General features: G+C 43.4%; 1 protein-coding gene across 7 annotated transcripts in view; it reads right to left on the bottom strand.

The window, feature by feature from the left end:
- The window catches only part of LOC306915214 (neurexin-1a-like), a gene marked incomplete at both ends in the record, with an annotated part of 158,034 nt that overhangs the window by 23,666 nt on the left and 114,368 nt on the right, over positions 1 to 20,000 (bottom strand). For 4 of the 7 annotated variants that reach the window (XM_079492489.1, XM_079492486.1, XM_079492487.1 and 1 more), the window contains 7 exons: positions 899 to 988; positions 2,109 to 2,280; positions 3,801 to 3,982; positions 5,864 to 5,983; positions 10,999 to 11,172; positions 12,797 to 12,987; positions 14,235 to 14,616. In XM_079492489.1, the coding sequence (XP_079348615.1) occupies positions 899 to 988; positions 2,109 to 2,280; positions 3,801 to 3,982; positions 5,864 to 5,983; positions 10,999 to 11,172; positions 12,797 to 12,987; positions 14,235 to 14,616 (1,311 nt within the window). Of the gene's footprint in view, positions 1 to 898; positions 989 to 2,108; positions 2,281 to 3,800; positions 3,983 to 5,863; positions 5,984 to 9,551; positions 9,579 to 10,962; positions 11,173 to 12,796; positions 12,988 to 14,234; positions 14,617 to 20,000 lie in introns of all 7 variants that reach the window. The other 3 variants (XM_079492488.1, XM_079492491.1, XM_079492490.1) reach the window with 2 other exon arrangements.

The raw sequence follows: 20,000 nt of genomic DNA, 5'->3' as shown, positions 1-20,000 counted from the left end.
AGGAGAGGAGAGGAGAGGAGAGGAGAGGAGAGGAGAGGAGAGGAGAGGAGAGGAGAGGAGAGGAGAGGAGAGGAGAGGAGAGGAGAGGAGAGACAGCACACAGGAGTAGATGAGTGGGGTCAGTCTTTCCCTGAGAGGACGGGGCTGACAGATGGTTGCTATGGTGACGATGGCTGAGTGGCGAGACATTGTGTTTGATAGAAGTAGTAACAGACAGTCAAGGCAGAGCAGGGAGAGAAGACTCTAGAAAAGTGTCGTAACAATACAAGCCCCTATGAAGCATGCACAGGTTATAAGCTCCGCTGTTAAAGGGACTAGAGGCTATTTAAGGAGTTCTGCCGAAGTTTAAGAGAGGAAAGCTTTTTAAACATTTGGTACCAAAATAGGCACCGCTCTCTATATTAAATCATTTCAAGCATTTACATGGATCTCTTAGCATGTCACAGTAATTTGCAATGTACTTTAAAATTGATTACAGCAATGTGTTTTGCCAGCATTTGATCTTTAGTGAATGCTTTAAAAGTTTACAAATTTAAAAATAAACCAAGCTTATTAACCAGCCTTATGATAAAGCTTTTTTTTTTTAAATCAGTACTTGTTTTTCTATTTTCCGATTTATATTCACATTTATATCTCTCCATTGTCCCTTTAACCTGATATTATCAGGTACAGACTAACAAGAAATGGTTCAACAGGCACTACAGTTTACACAGTATTACACACTATTAACTGTCCCACTTTTAAAATGCTTAGTTATGGATTTAGATTTTAGGTGTTTGTTGATGGTGCACAGTAAATAAATAAGTATTCAAACTGGCTTCAAGTTGTATTTTTTCTTTTTTTCTTTTTCTTTTTTTAAAGCTGAAAGTTTTTAAGGAATTTTAATCAGGGTTTTTACCTTTGTCGAGTAGCCAATCGTCAACTACTCGACCGAGCCGATAGGGGATTCGCTGTCTGGCGATGGCCAGGCGCTCGTTATCAATGTTGCCTTTAATTTAGAGATGAAAACACAAGTAATTACGCACATCCAAACGTGGTACAGGAAGCTGGATATACAAAGAGAACAACAATGAAAAGAAAGTAATGGTCTGCTCATTGTTTACATGATAGCATAGCGCTATTAGCGGTTAAGCTAGGCTTTGGTTTACACCCGGTCTGATTTAAGTTTTTGTTTTGGTTTTGTTTTGTTTGCTTACAACGTTTTCTTTTTTGAATTTGCTGGGTTTGTTTTTTTGAGCAGTGAGCGGACTCTTACTTTCTGTTCATTGGGTTTAATTTATAAGAGACATTCCAGGGGTTAACATCTGCAAGAGCACAGGGAAATAATGTTACAGGTGCAGAGAGAGATGACTGACTGAGTTTAGAGTTAACAATACAACCCTCACAACACACCTCACAACAGCTAGCCATTTATCCTTTTAGCTGACAGAACTTATATGGACTTCAGTGTGTTAACGATAATTACCTAGGATTAATACAACTTTAGGATGAATAATATATATATATATAAACAACAAAGCAAATGACTATGTTCACCAAAATGCAAAATTCTTTTTTTTCTTTCTTTCTTATTTTTCTTTTTTTTTCTCTAGTTATACATTTAACTCAACAATATGACATCTTTTTTTTTAAATTATTGTTTGTCCAAAATGCACCAACCTTTATTATTTTTCTTTTATGTAGAAACAAACAATTGATACCTGAATTGAATATTTTCATGAAGAATTACCTTTAACACTATTTAACATGATGACATGCCTACATGTCGTACAAGGCTGTTGTATAATAATAGTCTCATTTTAATGGTTTAAAACATTCATATTTCATAATCACTTCATAATGACACATCATTTCATTTCAACACATTTCACACCGCCCTCAGGAAGACTACATGAAATAAAAACAAAAACAAGGCTTAAAATAAAATAAAAATAACACAGTGTGTGAATATCAACATGGATAGAACAGAAACAAAGGCTCCCCCATCTCATCAAACCACTCCCAAAAAAAAGATAGGCTGGGTTTTTGGAAAACCAGATTGTGGATTGGCTCCCCCAGCCAGGCGGGAAGTGCTGTGATTGGTTGAGATTGGGTGGGGCGGGGCCTACCTGACGGGTAGCGCTCGATGACGGGCAGGTCGTCCAGCTGCAGCGTCGCGTTGCCTCCGCTGCGCGTGAACCGAACTATGTGGTAGTTTCCGTCGTTGACGAACTTGGAGCTCTCCTCGATGTTGATGTCGTCGGTGCCGACGTTGAACACGACTCGAATGTTGCCCTTGTCCTGAGAAGGACAAAAGACGTTTAAACACGACTCGAACGCTGCCCTTGTCCTGAGAAGGACAAAAGACGTTTAAACACGACTCGAACGCTGCCCTTGTCCTGAGAAGGAGAAAGACGTTTAAACACGACTCAAACGTTGCCCTTGTCCTGAGAAGGACAAAAGACGTTTAAACACGACTCGAACGCTGCCCTTGTCCTGAGAACGGGAAAGGACGTGATGTCAGTATTTATATGCAGCTATTAAAACAAAGTTCAACGAAGGACGATGATCATTCATTCATAAGTGATTTTAGTAGTCTGCTCAATTATTATCTACTCCCCTAAGCTTTTCTTAACCTCAATTAAGAGTTAAGTGTAGTAGAGAGATAGGAAACAGTGTGTGTGTGCGTGCGTGCGTGCGTGCGTGCGTGCGTGCGTGCGTGCGTGCGTGCGTGCGTGCGTGCGTGCGTGCGTGCGTGTGTCTCAGCGGGAGAGTCGGAGCGAGAGAGCAAGAAAGAGAAAGTTGAAACGGAGAGAAGGTGAGAGAAGTTAATGTGGGCTACATTTCAAGCTGTGCAATTTGATTATTGGCGGATGATAACACACTTTGAAGATTACAGAGAGAGAGAGAGAGAGAGAGAGAATGAGTATGAATGACAGAAATCCCTTTTAGAATTACACGAGGTATAATTTATCTGGAGATAATCTGACAAACCCACAAACATGTTTCCCTTTTTTTTTTTTACTTTCTTTAACTGTATATATGATGATTTCCTGTTTTTCATAGAAGTGTACTATATTTGTACGTCTTTAAATGGCCTGATTAATTGAAAATGGAGGACCCTGATATAAACAGGTCTTAGTGCTTTTCCAGGATACATCCTCTCAATATGGTGTTCCAGCATACACTAAGGTCAGACTGAAGAGGTATTTCGTCCATGACTTTGAGGCTTAATCAGGATTTTGCCAGGACTAGACTGAGCTGTGGACATTGCTCTTTGCCCTTATGTTTCTATGTATGTAATTATATTTTCTTTTCTGTTTTGTGTTATGTCAAATGTGTCTACATGTGTTGCATACAAGGCTGCTGGGTCGCAAGACAAATTACAGCGCAAACTGACAATAAAGTACTATATCATATCATATCATATCATATCATATCATATCATATCATATCATATCATATCATATCATATCATATCATATGATACCAGTCAGTGGCCTTGTGGTTAGAGTGTCCGCCCTGAAACTGGGAGGTCGGGGGTTCAATCCCCGGGCCGGGTCATACCAAAGACTGTAAAAATGGGACCCAATGCCTCCCTGCTAAGCACTCAGCATCAAAGCGTTGGATTGGGGGGTTCAAATCAACTAATCAAATGATTCCCGAGCGCGGCACGGCTGCAGCTCACCGCTCCTTGGCTGCGGCTCACCGCTCCGAGAGATGGGGTCAAATGCGGAGAACAAATTTCACTGCGGTAACGTGATGTGTGACAAATCGTACGACTTTGACTTATCATCATCAATCAGAATTTCCAAACTCACTATTTGCAGCTGGAGGTAGTCCCCCAGGCCGGAGGCGCTGTCCACCCGCAGCAGGATGGCGTGTTTCTGGTGCGTGCTGAAGCCCAGGGCCAGGCGGTCCGCTCTGGTGCTGGGACGCTCGTTGGGGGGCCACGTGTACACCACCACCCCTCCGTCACGCCCGAAGATGTACGTGGTCCCGGCTGGTTCGCACGCACGCACGCACACGCACACGCACACACACACACACAAACACACACACACACAGGGAAATGTTTAGGTGCCTGTATGTACTACAGTATATGTGCAATTCTCTAACATTGTCATGTCAGGGACCCCCAAATTGATTGTATTTGGCCAGAGACCACCCCCCCCCCCCCCCCCATAAAAGAAGATTATTCCAAATGTGTAAGCCGTTCCATACTTTGCTGGGGACCCCCTGGAACCCCCCCCCAAACGCCCCCCCCGGGGGTCCCCACTTTGAGAACCCATATGCCAACCAGTTCAACCAGTTTGTCTGTATTCACAAATACAGTATGTGAGAGATCGTCATAGTCATGCTACCAGGCAGGCTACTAATGGCCACATGGTCAAAGAAAAACCCAGAACAAATGCGGTTTGCAGATCTGTAATGTTCAGGGCTATTTCAGTATGGAACACGTTACCAACTATAATCACGGAAGCACCCAGTAGTAAGGCTAGTTTTAAGAGGCTCCTTAAGAGACACCTGATCAATTACCCCAATTTAAATTTGAATTAACTGACATCATTTAAGGGGATGTCTTGTTTAGTGTTTTTATTTTCTCTGTATTTTTAACGTCTTAAATGCATTTGTATTTTGTACTATGAATGTAGTTTTTTCAAGATTGCACCTGTTTTTATTGTGCAGTGTTATTTTGTATTGTGTTGTGTTATATGTATTGTTTGTCATGGACCCCAGGAAGAGTAGCTGCTACTTCGGTGGCAGCTAATGGGGATCCATCTGAATAAACTGAATAAACTGAATGCAGCTAATATTAATACAGAACTCTGCAGATGGCATTTCTGACACCTCTTTCCCAAATGATTTCACAGCGACTCTGAAAAGGCGTATTGTAGGGGGAAAAAAGAAATAATCAAATGCGTGCCTTAAGTTCTCTTTGCCTCCCATGCAGAGAATAAAAGGAGGACAGAATTAGCATTTCTTTTCCTTCTTATAATTCCAGCAGGCAGTAGTAGTCTAAGTGGCTTTTTGGTATTTAAAAAAGAAAAGAAAACGATATGCATGCGGATACAGTATCTTTCATTGCTAGGCAGGCAAGAGTGGCCTGGGGATAAAGCCCAGGAGCCAGAAAGGTACTAGTGTTCCTCTCCTTGTTAATTTATGGGGCCAGAGAGAGTGAAAGTAGACTTTTGGGGTAAGTATTGTAACAGACAGTAGAGAATAGAGTCCTAGTTAGTGTTCAACAGTTCACACTGCCCTCAGGTGGTGGCACAGATTAAATGCATGCAACTGCATGGGCTGTGATACCAATACCAATTTTGATCAATGTGATTCTATGCCAGATGATGATTATAAACTGCCTGTCTACAAATACATTTGTATCTATCTATGTATCTATCTACCTATGTATCTATTTATCTATGTATCTATCTATCTATGTATCTATCTATGTATCTATCTATGTATCTATCTGTCTGTCTGTCTGTCTGTCTGTCTGTCTGTCTGTCTGTCTGTCTGTCTGTCTGTCTGTCTGTTGATCGATCGATCTATCTATCTATACATAGTATAATTGTATTTGTGTGTGTGTGTGTGTGTGTGTGTGTGTGTGTGTGTGTGTGTGTGTGTGTGTGTGTGTGTGTGTGTGAAAACAATAACAATGTTGCATATAGATTTAGGGAGATTCTGTCCGCACACACACACACACACACACACACACACACACACACACACACACACACACACACACACACACACACACACACACACACACACACACACACACACACACACACACACACACACACACACACACACACACACACACGACATAAAGTAATCAAAAACCACATTGTCACTCAGGTGCGGCGGTGGACGTACTCACCGTCGTTGCACAGAGGTCCGGCGTACGAGGTCATACTGCAGTCACAGCTAAAGCCCTCCCACTGCTGCAGACACACTCCCTGATTGGAGCAGGAGTCTTCCTGACAGGTGGTGCTGGGACCTGCAGAGGAGGAGGAGCCAAAGAGGAGGAGGAGGAGCCAAAGAGGAGGAGGAGGAGCCAAAGAGGAGGAGGAGGAGGAAGGCGGTGCAGAGAGTTAGGAGGCAACGTCGATGCACCAAAGAGGCTTCGTTTTAGGAAGACAGTCCCAACACGCGCTTTGCCACTAAGGGGGGTGAAACTGTAGGTAAAATAATGGTCTCCTGTGTGTGGTCGCCGTCTGACAGCAGATCTCGCGATCGTCCCAGATCAGATTCTAAAAAATGTCTTCTACATCCTGACAGTTTTCTGAAAAAGCTATGTTTCTATGTCAGTCGTTCTTCGATTTTTCAAAAATAGCAGACCTACAAGCTCGGAGCTTGTAGATCTGCTATTTTTCAATAGCTAAAGCATAACATAATGCTAACACCAAAAGGGGTTCCCGCCCAGAATGGGTTTAAAGGTGCTCTAGATCTCAAAGAAATGGTTCGATAACAAACCCTAACCCTATGGGAAATGAACCACTTTAGTGACAGAATGTTGGGAAGATTGTGTGCCTTGTGGAGAATATGGCTCCGATACTTAGTTCAGTGACCACGGGGCCAAATAATCTGCTCTGGAGCCGCGTCCATGTTCAGTTTCCAGTTAGAATTAATAGACCGTTAGACTCACAACCTACTTCTGGTCTACGAAAGGGGCGACCGCCTATATAGAGCGTCGCAGTCCCGCCTCCTACCCTGGACCAGGAAATGAAACCCAATGCATTTTCCTCATAGACATTTCTTAAAGTATTTATTTAAAGACGGTTACGCCGCGGACAAAGCCAACTTGAGTCGTGACAACTCATGACAACACAAACAATATTTTGGACCAAACAAATAATTAGAAAGAAGAAAAAAACGGCAGGTTACAACACTTTTTTTGTTGTTTTTCTTCTTTGTAATTATTTGTTTGGTCCAAAATATTGTTTGTGTTGTCATGAGTTGTCACGACTCGAGTTGGCTTTGTCCGCGGCGTAACCGTCTTTAAATAAATACTTTAAGAAATGTCTATGAGAATAATGCATTGGGTTTCATTTCCTGGTCCAGGGTAGGAGGCGGGACTGCGACTCTCTATACGTCACACAGATAAGGGAAGTAAAAATGGGCTGTCTTGCTTTTCTGTTTGTCCTGGCTCGGCTAAATGGAACCACACTTTGGCTCCATTCGTATGCTCTCAGAGTTGCAGACCCATAATAAGGGTCCATTTGGACCCGTGGCGGTCACCGGACCAGGTGTTGAGATTGAGAAACAGTGTACTACACTATTGAGTGTAACACCCACTTCGAAAGTTATCAACCGATAATCACCAATATGTTCTTATCAGGACCATGCATTGGAGCAATATGGACATTTCCTACATACTGCCTACGGCGAGTAGGCGACTAGGAAAATACGCGGAAGTGAAATTACCGCCACTGAAGCGAAAACATCGTGAGACCGCACTATACAACAACGTGGCTTTATGTTTAGTTACGTGGCCGGTTAAGAGTAAGACTGAGGTTTAGGGCTAGAGTTATAAGGTTAGGAATAGGTTAGTATAGTCGGAACAACGCGCCCAACACGATGTCGGACAATGGCTGACAACAAACATCACTATGTAAGAAATGTCCATACTGGCTAGTCCATTGCATGGTCTTGATAAAGGGCTGATGACGGAGCTCTGATAACATCCAAAACCGCTAAGTGTTCATGTTCACAGCTGCAGTTTGGTGTTGCTGGGAGTTGGGGAAAGGCTACTCTGTTAGTCATCATTAGTAGTGTTAAGTACAGGATGATTGCAAGTTGTCAGGTGGCTGTACAAGTTGGGTGTACAATCATCATTGGCAATTTTAACCACTTTTCTACAAGGTCACACAGGATAAAACTGACGATTTGCAAGCTCAAACTGCATCTGTGGATCGGCTATTTTGGATTTCACTTTGAATAGACGTTTTTGGAAGAAAAAAACCGATATGCCTATTTAGGGAAGCCATGTTGAAAGCAGTTAAGCCCTCCTATTCTTTACTATCACAAACCATAGAGTATATAAAAGGATAGACTGAACTGGCGCGAAGCTCCGCCCCCCCAGCTATTCATGTCAGTGGAAGTTGCTCAGTGGCGTTTTGAAGCACCCGGAAGACTGCCGGAAGTACCGTCTCAGAACGTCTACCTCTGCATTTGACCACCAGGGTATAGACGGTGTAGGGATGGTGTTGTGTGAGGCGTGCTAGCCATGTGGTGCAACATGCAGACAGTATAGGACTGGATTTGTGGATCAAGGAAGAAGGATTCAACAGAAGAGGAGGTGAACAAAGAGGTGAGAGTTTAACGTTTGAAAAGACTTGGCCCTCATCTCAATAGTCTATCCTCAGCAGTCTGACAGGATACAGGAAGAATGGGCTCCTACAGGAGAAGTGGGCACCTCAATGTTACATTTTCCCCCCCCAAAAAAAAAAAAAAAAAAAGAAAGTTTACGAATTATATTAAAGTGAAGTACAGTATACATGATGTAAACACCATTATCAGACCTAAACTTACCCTTCAACTTCTTGTTTGTGCCCAAAAATAACTGAATAAATGAAGAAAAGTGGAATGTCCGCACACGATATAATTCTGCTCCCCGCTCTGTATTTCAACCTACAATAACAACGTTTCGCCCCTCCGGGCTTTCTCAACAACTTGAGAAAGCCCGGAGGGGTAAAAACACTGTTATTTTAGGTTCGAAAAAAAGGACGGGGAGCAGAATTATATCGTGTGCAGACATTTCACTGTTTTCTTCATTTGATCACTTTTTGGGTCTAGCATCGTATTTAAAAAACGGGGATGTGCATATCGTTTTCCTCCTTTACAAAATGACTGAAAACACAGGTTTCGTAGCCAATTGTAGCGATTGTAGAAATATCAAGCCTTCATTTTCTAATATTTCAGGCATGTCAAAATCATATTTACTTACGTTAACCTTACTTTTAAGAACATTTTCAAAATGTAATTTAAAAAAAAAATTGGGGGAAAAAAAATAAAAATAAAATAGGCAATTTTATCATGGAGATGCTCACTCTTTCTTGGCGCCCACTCTTCCGGTCACCCTCTGACGCAGGACAGATGAGAGTATTGAAATACCACCAAGGTTCTTATGGTGTAGCGGTCAGTGGGGGAGGGGTTAGCGAGCATGCTGCTAGACCACACAGGTGGTGCATGATGGGAAAGAAGGTGCGGTCAGACTCAAGTCAAGCAGCCGTGATGTCACTACGGCGGCCAGGAGGGGACACTTCTGACCCCGTGACCTTTTTGACTCTTGGATCGCAGGACGAGATCCACCACCACACAACATTGGGCACCACTGGGAAGTTGTTCACAACGCGCGTACGCACGCACGCACGCACGCACGCACGCACGCACGCACGCACGCACGCACGCACGCACGCACGCACGCACGCACGCACGCACGCACGCACGGACGCACGCACGCACGCACGCACGCACGCACGCACGCACGCACGCACAGACACGCTCTCAAATGCGTTGCCCGCTCTCACACGTGTGCCCCCACATGCACACACAAAGCGATCTACCTTTCAAGTCAGCTTTCATCAATGCAACTTTTGTTGGCCCCCAACGAAAAAAATAAAGCAAAGCAAGCAAATAAAGTTAGATGGTTAGTCAAAAAACACAAACACACAAAGATGCTGGTGATTTTAACTGAAAACGAGAGGCAGAGCGAGGGAGAGCGATACCGAGAGAACAACACGACAGAGAGAGAGAGAGAGAGAGAGAGAGAGAGAGAGAGAGAGAGAGAGAGAGAGAGAGAGAGAGAGAGAGAGAGAGAGAGAGAGAGAGAGAGAGAGAGAGAGAGAGAAAACACTGCTCAGAAAGATAAAAGAGAAGATGAAAAGCGAGAGTATAGAATTCAAACATCTAAAGCTTGGTTAGAAGGTTAGCCTAATAGGAACAGAGAGATAAATGAGTTAAAAGAAAAACAAAATGCCAAGAAAAAATGAACAAAAAAAGAGAGAGAGAGATAGCGTTCACATACAGTATGCGCATGGATTAAATAAAATAAAATATCACGACTGAAAATGTTTGGTGAGGCCAAGTCCTGATCTGTGACCGATAACACAGCACAATACACCTATTATGTTCTGGAAATTATTATGAATTAACCTTTGCATTTTGGCTTTTAAATGATGTCAGACCGTCAGGGTATTTTTATTGAAGATGCTCCAGAACATGTATTCTGTTGCTAGTTTGACCAATTCAATTCATGTAGAGACGCGGCTATTTTCGGTGCGCGGCTAGGCCTGTCGTGATTATTACATAATAGTCCAATCGCAATCATTTTTGTCATAATCGTTTCCATGTTGAAAAATGTTCATACATTGAAAAAAAAAAAGCAGAAATAAATAGCTGATCTACAAGCTTACGTGTCCCAATGTTCAATGCCAAGAAAACACAAATTAAATCGTCAATTGCAATTATTAGTGACAATGAATCGTCAACTGAACTTTGTAATTGTAATCTTGACAGGCCCAGGAGGACTATTAGTGACATGCTTCCAATAGAACAGTGGTTCCCAAGCCGTTTCATGTCAAGGACCCCCACATTGACACTCATTAGCCTGCGGACCCCCTTTGAAAATACATGCCAGGGACCCCCATAAGAGAAGTTTCTTTTCCAGAGTGCAGTGGTGGAAAGTATGAAGTATGAACTAAGTACATTTACTTAAGTACTGTGCTCGAGTACATTTTTGAGGTGTTTGTACTTTACTTGAGTATTTCCAATTACCAATACTTTTTGTTACATTACATTACATTTACCGGTATTTGAAAACTTGAAATATGGGACATTCTGGGACATTCTGCATAAAGTACATTTTGATACCAATATTTTTGTACTTTGTACTCAAGTACATTTTCCGGACTTTTATACTTGTAACAGATTGCAGAAAAAATGGTGAGTACTTTTCCCACCACTGCCAGAGTGAACGTGTGTGGAGCTGCTGGGTTCTTCTTGGGTTCTCACCTTCACAGCCTCTCTCCACCTGCCCCGTGGTGGCCAGGGCGTCGGCCAGCAGGTCGGGGAGACGTCCGTTGAGGTCCACCGTGGCCAGGCAGCCCTGGAAGCCCTCGCGGGAGTGGACCAGCTTGGGCAGGTCCCGGTACATCTCCTTGGACACGCCCCCCACATACAGGTCACCTATGAGAGCGAGAGAGAGAGAGAGAGAGAGAGAGAGAGAGATTTGATTTTAAAGAGTCCTTTATTGTCCTTTACCTTTACCTGGGGCAGCGGTGGCCGAACGGTTTGCGGAGCGGTCTTGTTATCGGAAGGTCGCCAGTTCGAATCCCCGGACCGGCACGTTAAAATTACCACCGCTGAAGTGCCCTTGAGCAAGGCATTGAACCCCTACCATGAAATGTTCTATGAGCAGGGTCTGGCTGTAAACAAGCATCTCGAGCTTAGTCCATTCACCCTGGGTAAACAAAGAACTTTCCTTTCTTTGCTTTGAGCACTGCTGGGTGATACAAACCATTACATACCCTCGACTATACAAGTCTAACTTAGGTTTGAGCAAAAGAGGACCAGGTTACAGTAAAACAGCCATCTTCCAAAGAAAACAATCAGAAAGAGAAAAACAGCTCATCATGATCTCCCACTGTGCACAGAACTCCCTCGATTGCCCACTTTACACAGAACGCATCGGGATTGTCCACCATCTTATAATAAGAGTGTTCTACTCTGAGCCGTGCTTTAATAAGAGAGAGAGAGAGAGAGAGAGAGAGAGAGAGAGAGAGAGAGAGAGAGAGAGAGAGAGAGAGAGAGAGAGGGCACGGCACAACAACACCAGATTTGAGCGATGACTTCACACACAACCAATCCGGGAACCTTTATTCCCCATATAGGTCAACGGCGTGCATGTGTGTGTGTGTGTGTGTGTGTGTGTGTGTGTGTGTGTGTGTGTGTGTGTGTGCATGCATATGCACGTGTGTGTGTGCGTGTGTGTTTGTGTGCTCGTGCAAGTCCCATGTGTGATTGGGTTGTCAAGTTCAATTTGTGCGAGTCATTTTGCCCCGGACATCTGTCGGTCGGTCTTGTGTGTGCATGTCCGTGTGTCCGGCCATTCCTGTCCGTTTCTGTGTGTGTGTGTGTGTGTGTGTGTGTGTGTGTGCGCGCACGCCAGTCCCATGTGTGATTGAGTTGTCACATTAAATTTGTTCGTGTCAGTTTGCCCCGGACATCTGTCCGTCTTCATGAGTGTACACTATGGGCCCTGCATGTTTTCGCCAGTGCCCTACCCCTTATCCGTATCCCAAATCTTGCCTTTATTTTATTTTTCATAGAGTGATAGGAATACAGTAGGCTGACAGGAGATGGGGAGAGAGATGGGGGGTGGCAGTAAAGGCCGTCGGGATCGGGAGTCAAGGTTCAAGGTTCATTAATTATTTGTCTCCCGAGGAAGAAATGTGTCTTAGACAAAGGGCCCGCATGCAAGCGTAGCCCTTATGCCCATGTCGCCGCAGAGCAGCGCCACATACATCTTTCTTGCGACATCAAAGCAAGACAAGACTACTACTATTTTGAAAAACATTTTAAAATTGTTCAACTTTGATCTACATCGACACGTTGTGAGCTTGTAGATCGGCTATTTGCACTATTCAAAAACTGTTTTTTTCAAAATAGTAAAAAAAAAAAAGGCAAAGAAGTTTAGGGATAAGAAGGGGCAAGGCACTGGCGAAAATAGGGCCATTTGTCTGTACACCCGTTTCTGTGCGTGTGCGTGTGTGTGTGTGTGTGCCGCGTGCACGTGATGCCGCGTGCGTACCCTTGAGGTCGAGGTTCTTGGCTCCCATGGTGGTCTGCGTGGTGACCTTGGTGTCGATCTTGACGGTGTGCAGGTTGTTGGTGTCGCGGGAGATGAGCACGTTGTGCCAGTGGTTGTCGTTGAGCGGCGTGTTGGAGTTGCCTTTGATCAGGTGGGCTCCGTTGCCCAGGTCAGAGATGTAGTGGAGGTAGCTGAGGGGGCAAGGGGGGGGGCGGGGGGTGGGGGGGGGACGTGCAGAGAATGTTACAATAGGCAGGGGCTGAAATTCCCTCAAAAAGGGGCACTTTTGGCAAAAAAAAACAAAGCCAAAAATAGCTGATATACAAGCTTGTAGATCGGCTATTTTCGGGCCGCGATCCCGCACTCTTTGACTGCTGAAGATGTGGCGTACGACACGGATTTCAAGTGGATTTCAACCAAGTGTAAGATGACTTTTAACTTATACTGGATGTCCTGTCCACCAGTCCCTCCTTAACATTTTAGTCTAGTTCAAATTTGTTGACGAAATTGTCACTATTATATCTAGTCTTAGTTTTAGTTGTGACGAACATTTTTCGTCATAGTATTTTTTATTTAATTTTTTTAAATGTTTAATCCCACCATTTTGTAACCCATTTTTTCACCCAGTGTCAATTATCTAATGTAATCCTGGGCGGTACACTTCCTCTGCCAACCTGGGGGGGCAGCGGACTGACCTCATGCTTCCTTCTATGCATGAGGAGTCCAAGCTGCTTCTTTTCACCTGACAGGGGGGAGTTTCCCCGGCCGGACGTAGCGCGTGGAAGGAACACGTTATGGCCAGGGGGAGGTAGTTTAGAGACCAGGATTACTGCATGTTTTTTGTGAGGGTACCTACCCTAGGGCACACGGGGAGAACATGCAAACTCCACACAGAAGGGCCCTATCGCCAACCCCGCCTCGGGTATGGGCACTGATGACGCGGAGGAGGGAACACGCCCCCCAGCGCCCACAGCGTCCCCAGCGGGAATCGAACCCAGGACCTTCTAGCTGTGAGGCGACAGCACTACCGACTGTGCCACCGTGACCCTTCGTCATAGTATTAGTCGACAAAATCAACACTGATAACAATGTACTGAATGCCATCAGTGGCGTGCACAGACATTTAGAGGGGCAGGTGCTCAAGTGGAAAAAAGGGCACTTTGTGCAGCGCGTGGAACCGGCCGGTTGCCTTAATAGTGTGAGATTTATAGATTGTGGGGCCTAAATAATATATTAGAAGCATTTTATCAAGAATTGATCAATGTTACCATGGTCCACATACTGTACAGTGTAACTGTACAAAAAAAAAGAAAAAAGGAAAGTGTTTTTTTTTGTTTTTGTTTTTCGAAAGGGCACATTGCCAAAAGTGCTCTAGCACCCCCTAGTGTCTATCTGTGCACGCCACTGAATGCCATCCGTCCCGTTCCCGTCGCCTCACCCTTTGACCAGCTCCACCACGATGAAGTCGTTGCCGTCGCCGCGGTTGAACAGGATGAGCCCGTCGGGCGACGTGGTCTTGAACTGCAGGAACAGGTGCATGGAGTAGTAGGCCTGCAGCGTGGGCAGCGTCACGAAGGCCGAGCGCGAGCGGAACGTCACGGGGTCCGCCACGATGCTCTTGTAGCCGATGACGGCGTTCAGCTCGCAGTAGTCGATGTCGCCGTTCTTGCACAGGTCGATGTAGGGCATGCCGTTGAGCGTCAGGCCCTGCAGGTGGCCGATGAAGTTGGAGGGCACGGCGGGCATGAAGCGCTTCTCCGTCACGATGCCCGTCTCCACGTTGTGGAACTCCAGCTGCGTGTGGTCGCCCGCCATCTGACCTGGTGGGGTGGGGGAGGAGGGGGAGGAGGGGGGGGGGGGGACGTGATGAAGGGATGTAAAGAGAATGTCAGAGGGGCGAAAATAGCCGAGATCGGATATTTTGCGCGATACCAAAGATTGTTAATTTAGGAAGACTAGAGTCGGTAACGGTGGAAGTTGGAGATCCATAGATAGATAGATAGATAGATAGATAGATAGATAGATAGATAGATAGATAGATAGATACATTTGAGCCCATTGGTGCCCATCCATTCCGATTGGAGCCACTAGAGGCAACATGGTACACAAATCCTACAAGTACAAATGGTCTTCTAAGTGGGCGCCGGCGTCAGACGGTAAATCTCACGAACGTCCTACTGTAAGTTCACTGATGCTATAGATCCCGCGAGAGTGTGGTGCTGGGACAGAGAAAAGTCGATAATAAAGTAGATTTTCTCCTGATTTGTCTCTCTGAAAAAAGCCATTTTAGAACCATGACAATCTTAGGAATATTGTGTGTGGCTTGTGTTGTGAGTGACGATCGGGCCCAATATTTAGTTCAGTGACCACGGAGCTAGAGAATGATTCAGAAGCCGTGTTCAAACGGCTCAAACTCCAACCTGCTTGTCCTCTCCTAAAAAGGCGTCCGCCCACTTCACACAGATATGGGACGCAAAAAGCATGTCTTGCTATTAGCTAAGCACCTCCCCAAACTGCTATGGTCCAATCACAGCTTAAGCATAATGATTGATTGATTGATTGATGATTGTTTATTTATTTTCGCCCAACCCTCATGGGTTTATAAGACACCATTTCACAGTTGCAATTACAGCATGTTTTACATTACATCATTTATGCATTTACAGCATGTTTACATTACATAATTCATTATATTACACCTCAGAAGTATACAGAGTACTCTGTCTTCTTTCCCAAGCTTGACAGATAAAATCTGCTACAACGAAGTCAAAGTCCCTTTGGCAAAACAAATCTCCATTTTTACATAGTAATTTAAATCTAGGAAATCCCCACATATAGAAGACATCTTATTAACCAGAATATCCCTTATGTCATCGTATTTAGAGCAGTAAAACAAAAAGTGAACTTCGTTTTCAATTTCATCTAGATCACAGAACAGACAATATCTCTCATCTTCAGGGGTGGCATTAAACCTGCCAGTCTCCAGTGCTAATGGTAATGTTCCTGACCTTATTTGAGCACAGAGAGATCGCTGTCTTTTGTTTAAATTAAACTTCACATAAGGTTCTACAGTGTATATGTCCTTTATAAGGACATAACATGGGTTGGACAAACCTCTCCACCAATAGTTTTCCTTTATGATAAAACATTGTTTTAAAAAAGAAATGTCACACACATATGTTTCCAGTGCATATATGGCAGGCCTTGTTGACGGATTTGGAAGAGATTCTGAAGGTCTGGTTCCAAAAAATGAACCAGTATTTAATGTGTAAAATCCATGATATTTACATTGGAATGAATGAGCCCGGCTGGAAAGTGTCCGAGTGGGAGTGTCTAAGTGGGAGAGGGCGGGGCTTTGCTAAAGGTGAATCCTCTTGAATGCTGCGTTCAGGTACAGCATATGGGCATTGGAAAAGGGAGCATTTTGCGTTTCTTTTTACCCTAGTGAGAAAAAAAAGCTGCATTCATGGTCTGGTAAGAAGGCACTTTTATTAAAAGGGTCTGCGGCGGCTAGCATATCCCACGTGGAATTCATCCGATTCAATTTGACTGGAAGAATGATGTTTGCAACACGCAAGCAAAGTGACCCGGTTGGTCACGATATAGCGGTAAATGTCTATATAAATGTCGGCCTGTCGTCATCCATCCATCCATCCAGCCATAATGCTCGACGTTTCATGACTCATAACGCTAATGTGGTTTGATGACCGTAATTATAATAATAATAATAATAATAATCACTTTCACTCACTGTCACCGTCATTATCAAATTTAATTGTGAAGGTCAGAGTTCACCTCAGCCGGAACGAACTGATACAGCCGCACGTCTACTCGTGAAACAGATACGGACGGTATTATGTTAGGCATAATGTACGATACGTACCGTGGAGATGCTTTTTAATCTAATACATTCGTTGTGTTTTTTTATCAATATTAACTGTGCTGAATGGTGTGCAACAATATCCTAGCGTTTATTATAGGTATAATGCTGGGATGGGAAGTCTTCATACAGGCTTTCGGAGGAGACCAGACTATATTAGCTGTTAAAGCCTCCAATGTTTGCGATACGCAAATGGCGCTATTCAAAAGGGAATTATGCCATGTCGTGTCATAAGTATAACAAAGAACAGGCGCACTCGACTCAGGATACGTATATATGATATATTATGATAGATTCATATAAGCAATGAGTGAACATTGTCATTCTTAGACATAAAAGGGAACGTCACAAGAATAACAATCTAATTAGGACCAAAGATAGCAGATGTACAAGATCGTAGTGTGGCACAAAGTGATGCTCTGTATGCTTGTAGATCTGCTATTTGTTTTTATAGCCAACGAAGAAAATCTAAAATGACACGGATGTGTTCCCGGCTTTTGTGGATTAAACCTAGTATATACCGTATATACCTAGTGGACCGGGGTCCCCCAAGGCTCTGTGCTAGGCCCACTTGTATTTCACACTTGGTCATTTCTGATCCACTTCAGATTAGGGAATAAAGTTTTGAACTCTTTGGCCCAGGGGAGGGTAAATAACCTTTCTGCTTTACCCAGCAGATGACTGCTCAGACAGCGACCTTTTCCGTTTACCAGGCAGCCTCTATACCCTCTCTAATATTAGAAATATTCTAATATTGAGCTCAATCCTTGCATGACATTTCAGTTGTGCGGTCATCGTAATAGAGGGTATGCGCATGCATAAAGTGAATGGCAAATCGAGTGGCAAATCGAGTGGCAAAGTGAGTGACAAAGTGAATTTAATGTTGTTTAAAGTCATTTCATGCAATCAGATAGGACTTTTCCGTTTGGATGTATATGGTCTGTCGAGGCCAGAAAGTAGTTTTTTGCCACGCAGTAGGCGTTCCCGCATAAATTCCCGGTATGATGATGATGTCACGCGCATACCCTCACATAATATGTATCGTCATATCATAATATACACAATACAAACACATAATATTAGAAAATACAAGAGCGGAAGATTTAAGGGATTAGTTCCCCCCCCCAAAATGACTTATGTTCTATCAATTAATACACTATGAAGCCTTGAATTCATAGAGATTTGTGTTTGTTTTTTGTCACATTCCCGAGACAATAATTTGATGACTGGCGGAAAGACGTTAATGTCATCAAAGGTCATCAAATTAGGAATGTGACAAAAACAGAAACATCTCCATGAATTCAAGGTGAGTAATTGATAGAAAATAAGTAATTTTTTGGGGGGGGGACTACTGTACTCCTTTAACCCATTCTGGGCGGGAACCCCTTTTGGTGTTTTAACTATTGAAAAATAGCAGATCTACAAGCTCATAGTGCGGCACCGAGTGCCGCGCTATGAACTTGTAGGTCTGCTATTTTTGAAAATTTGTGAAAATGTGCCTGAAATCATTGAATATATATTCTTTCAGAGCGAGTTTTTAACTCAAATCTTTGCTTCTGAGGGGTCTCTGGAACAACATCTTTTCAGATGGGGGTCGGCGGCATATTACATATAATTTTTGGGGTCCTTGACATGAAATATTGAGAACCACTGATACAGAAACATGAGGTTTTTCAGAAAAAAATACATTTTAAAAAGACGTTTTTTAAATGTCGACGTCAGGCCTGGTTTAAGTCTCAAAAATAGCACAAGATCTGGACCTTTTTATATTCGAAGAAAAAAAACAAGAATCCAACATGAAGTCCTCATTTAATCCTTCAGGGAACTCACAGTCTGTAGAGAGAGTGAATCCAATATGTCTCTCGTTCGCTCTCTCTCTGTAAGCGTAAACGCTGCCTGTCGTCCTGTCCTCTTTTCAAGGAATTCGCTACTTCAATGCCCTGAAACTTCAGCCCGTGTCCCGTGGCATTGAAGTGGGGGCTGGCTGGCTACCAGCAGACTTTCTCATCAGGATCTGCAGGGTATTGAAGTAGCGAATCCCTTGAAAAAGAGGACGGGACCATGAGACACGTGTTTGGCTCTTTACAGAGATTGAGAGAGAGAGAGCTATATATTAGATTCCTGTTCTCTCTGCAGACGGAATAGAGAAGAAGTGATGTCGAATCGTTTGATGGGGCCCTGCGCCTGTGCTGTGTTTTTTTTTTTTTTTTTTAGCCTAGTCTTCTATTTTTTGTATCTTTTGATCTTCACACCAGAGCACTGTAACTGTAATCATTATAACCATAACAATATCGTTCAGTGATGCCTTTGTTGCAGTGTGTGTGGTGTGGTGGAATGTGAACTCGTCCACCCACTTCAGCTAGAATGATTTTTAAAACTATGTAGTTATTTAGTGTGTAGTTTCCACCACCGCAACAATGAGACCCACTAATGCACACCGAGGCGCCGCATTAGAGACACTTATTTGCATAGTGCTTCATGGGTGATGCTTTGTTTGAACTGTTAAATCATTTTGGGCGGGAACCCCTTTTGGTGTTAGCATTATGTTATGCTTTAGCTATTGAAAAATAGCAGATCTACAAGCTCATAGCGCGCCACCGAGTGGCGCGCTACGAGCTTGTAGATCTGCTATTTTTGAAAAATCAAAGAACCACTGACATAGAAACATAGCTTTTTCAGAAAACTGTCAGGATGTAGAAGACATTTTTAGAATCTGATCTCAGGTCAAAATGGGTTAAATCATCTCAGAGTTCAATCTATCAAAGTGGCAATATTGTGAAGGGAGAAAAAAAAACACATTTGCCGTTGTGTGAACAACACTTTAACAGTATGTGGTTTATCTAATACTTTTGTCTTTATTATGAGGACGATGACGACTGAGATGTCATGACATTGATGTCAGTATTTTGAATGTATATTGATGACTGTAATTGTATATACATTGGCGAACTTGTCTGTATGTTCGAAACTGAACATTGTGGAACTCTTTTTATTGTACATTTCTTTCTATATTATCTTTTTTTTAATCTATTGTATTGTTGTTTTGTACTGTGATATGGATTCCCCTGACTCTGCAATAAAGATTGAATTGAATATATACGTCATTTTAGGGGGTTTCATCACTGACAAAGACCGGATTCCAAAAAAAATAATTTTGTTTCTCTCGAGTGGAAACGTCAAACTGTTACTTTTCAGCATTCATGTCAAGGACCCCCAGAATTACCTCTATTTGGCCACGGACCCCCATCGCAAAGTATGTAGTTCCAGGGACCCCCCCCAGAAGCTAATATTTTAGTTAAAAATGTTCGCTCTGAAATATATATT

The sequence above is a fragment of the Electrona antarctica genome (assembly GCF_951216825.1).
Source record: "Electrona antarctica genome assembly, chromosome: 22".
In the NCBI taxonomy this organism is placed as follows: domain Eukaryota; kingdom Metazoa; phylum Chordata; class Actinopteri; order Myctophiformes; family Myctophidae; genus Electrona; species Electrona antarctica.
This window is presented reverse-complemented; position numbering and strand designations above follow the sequence as displayed.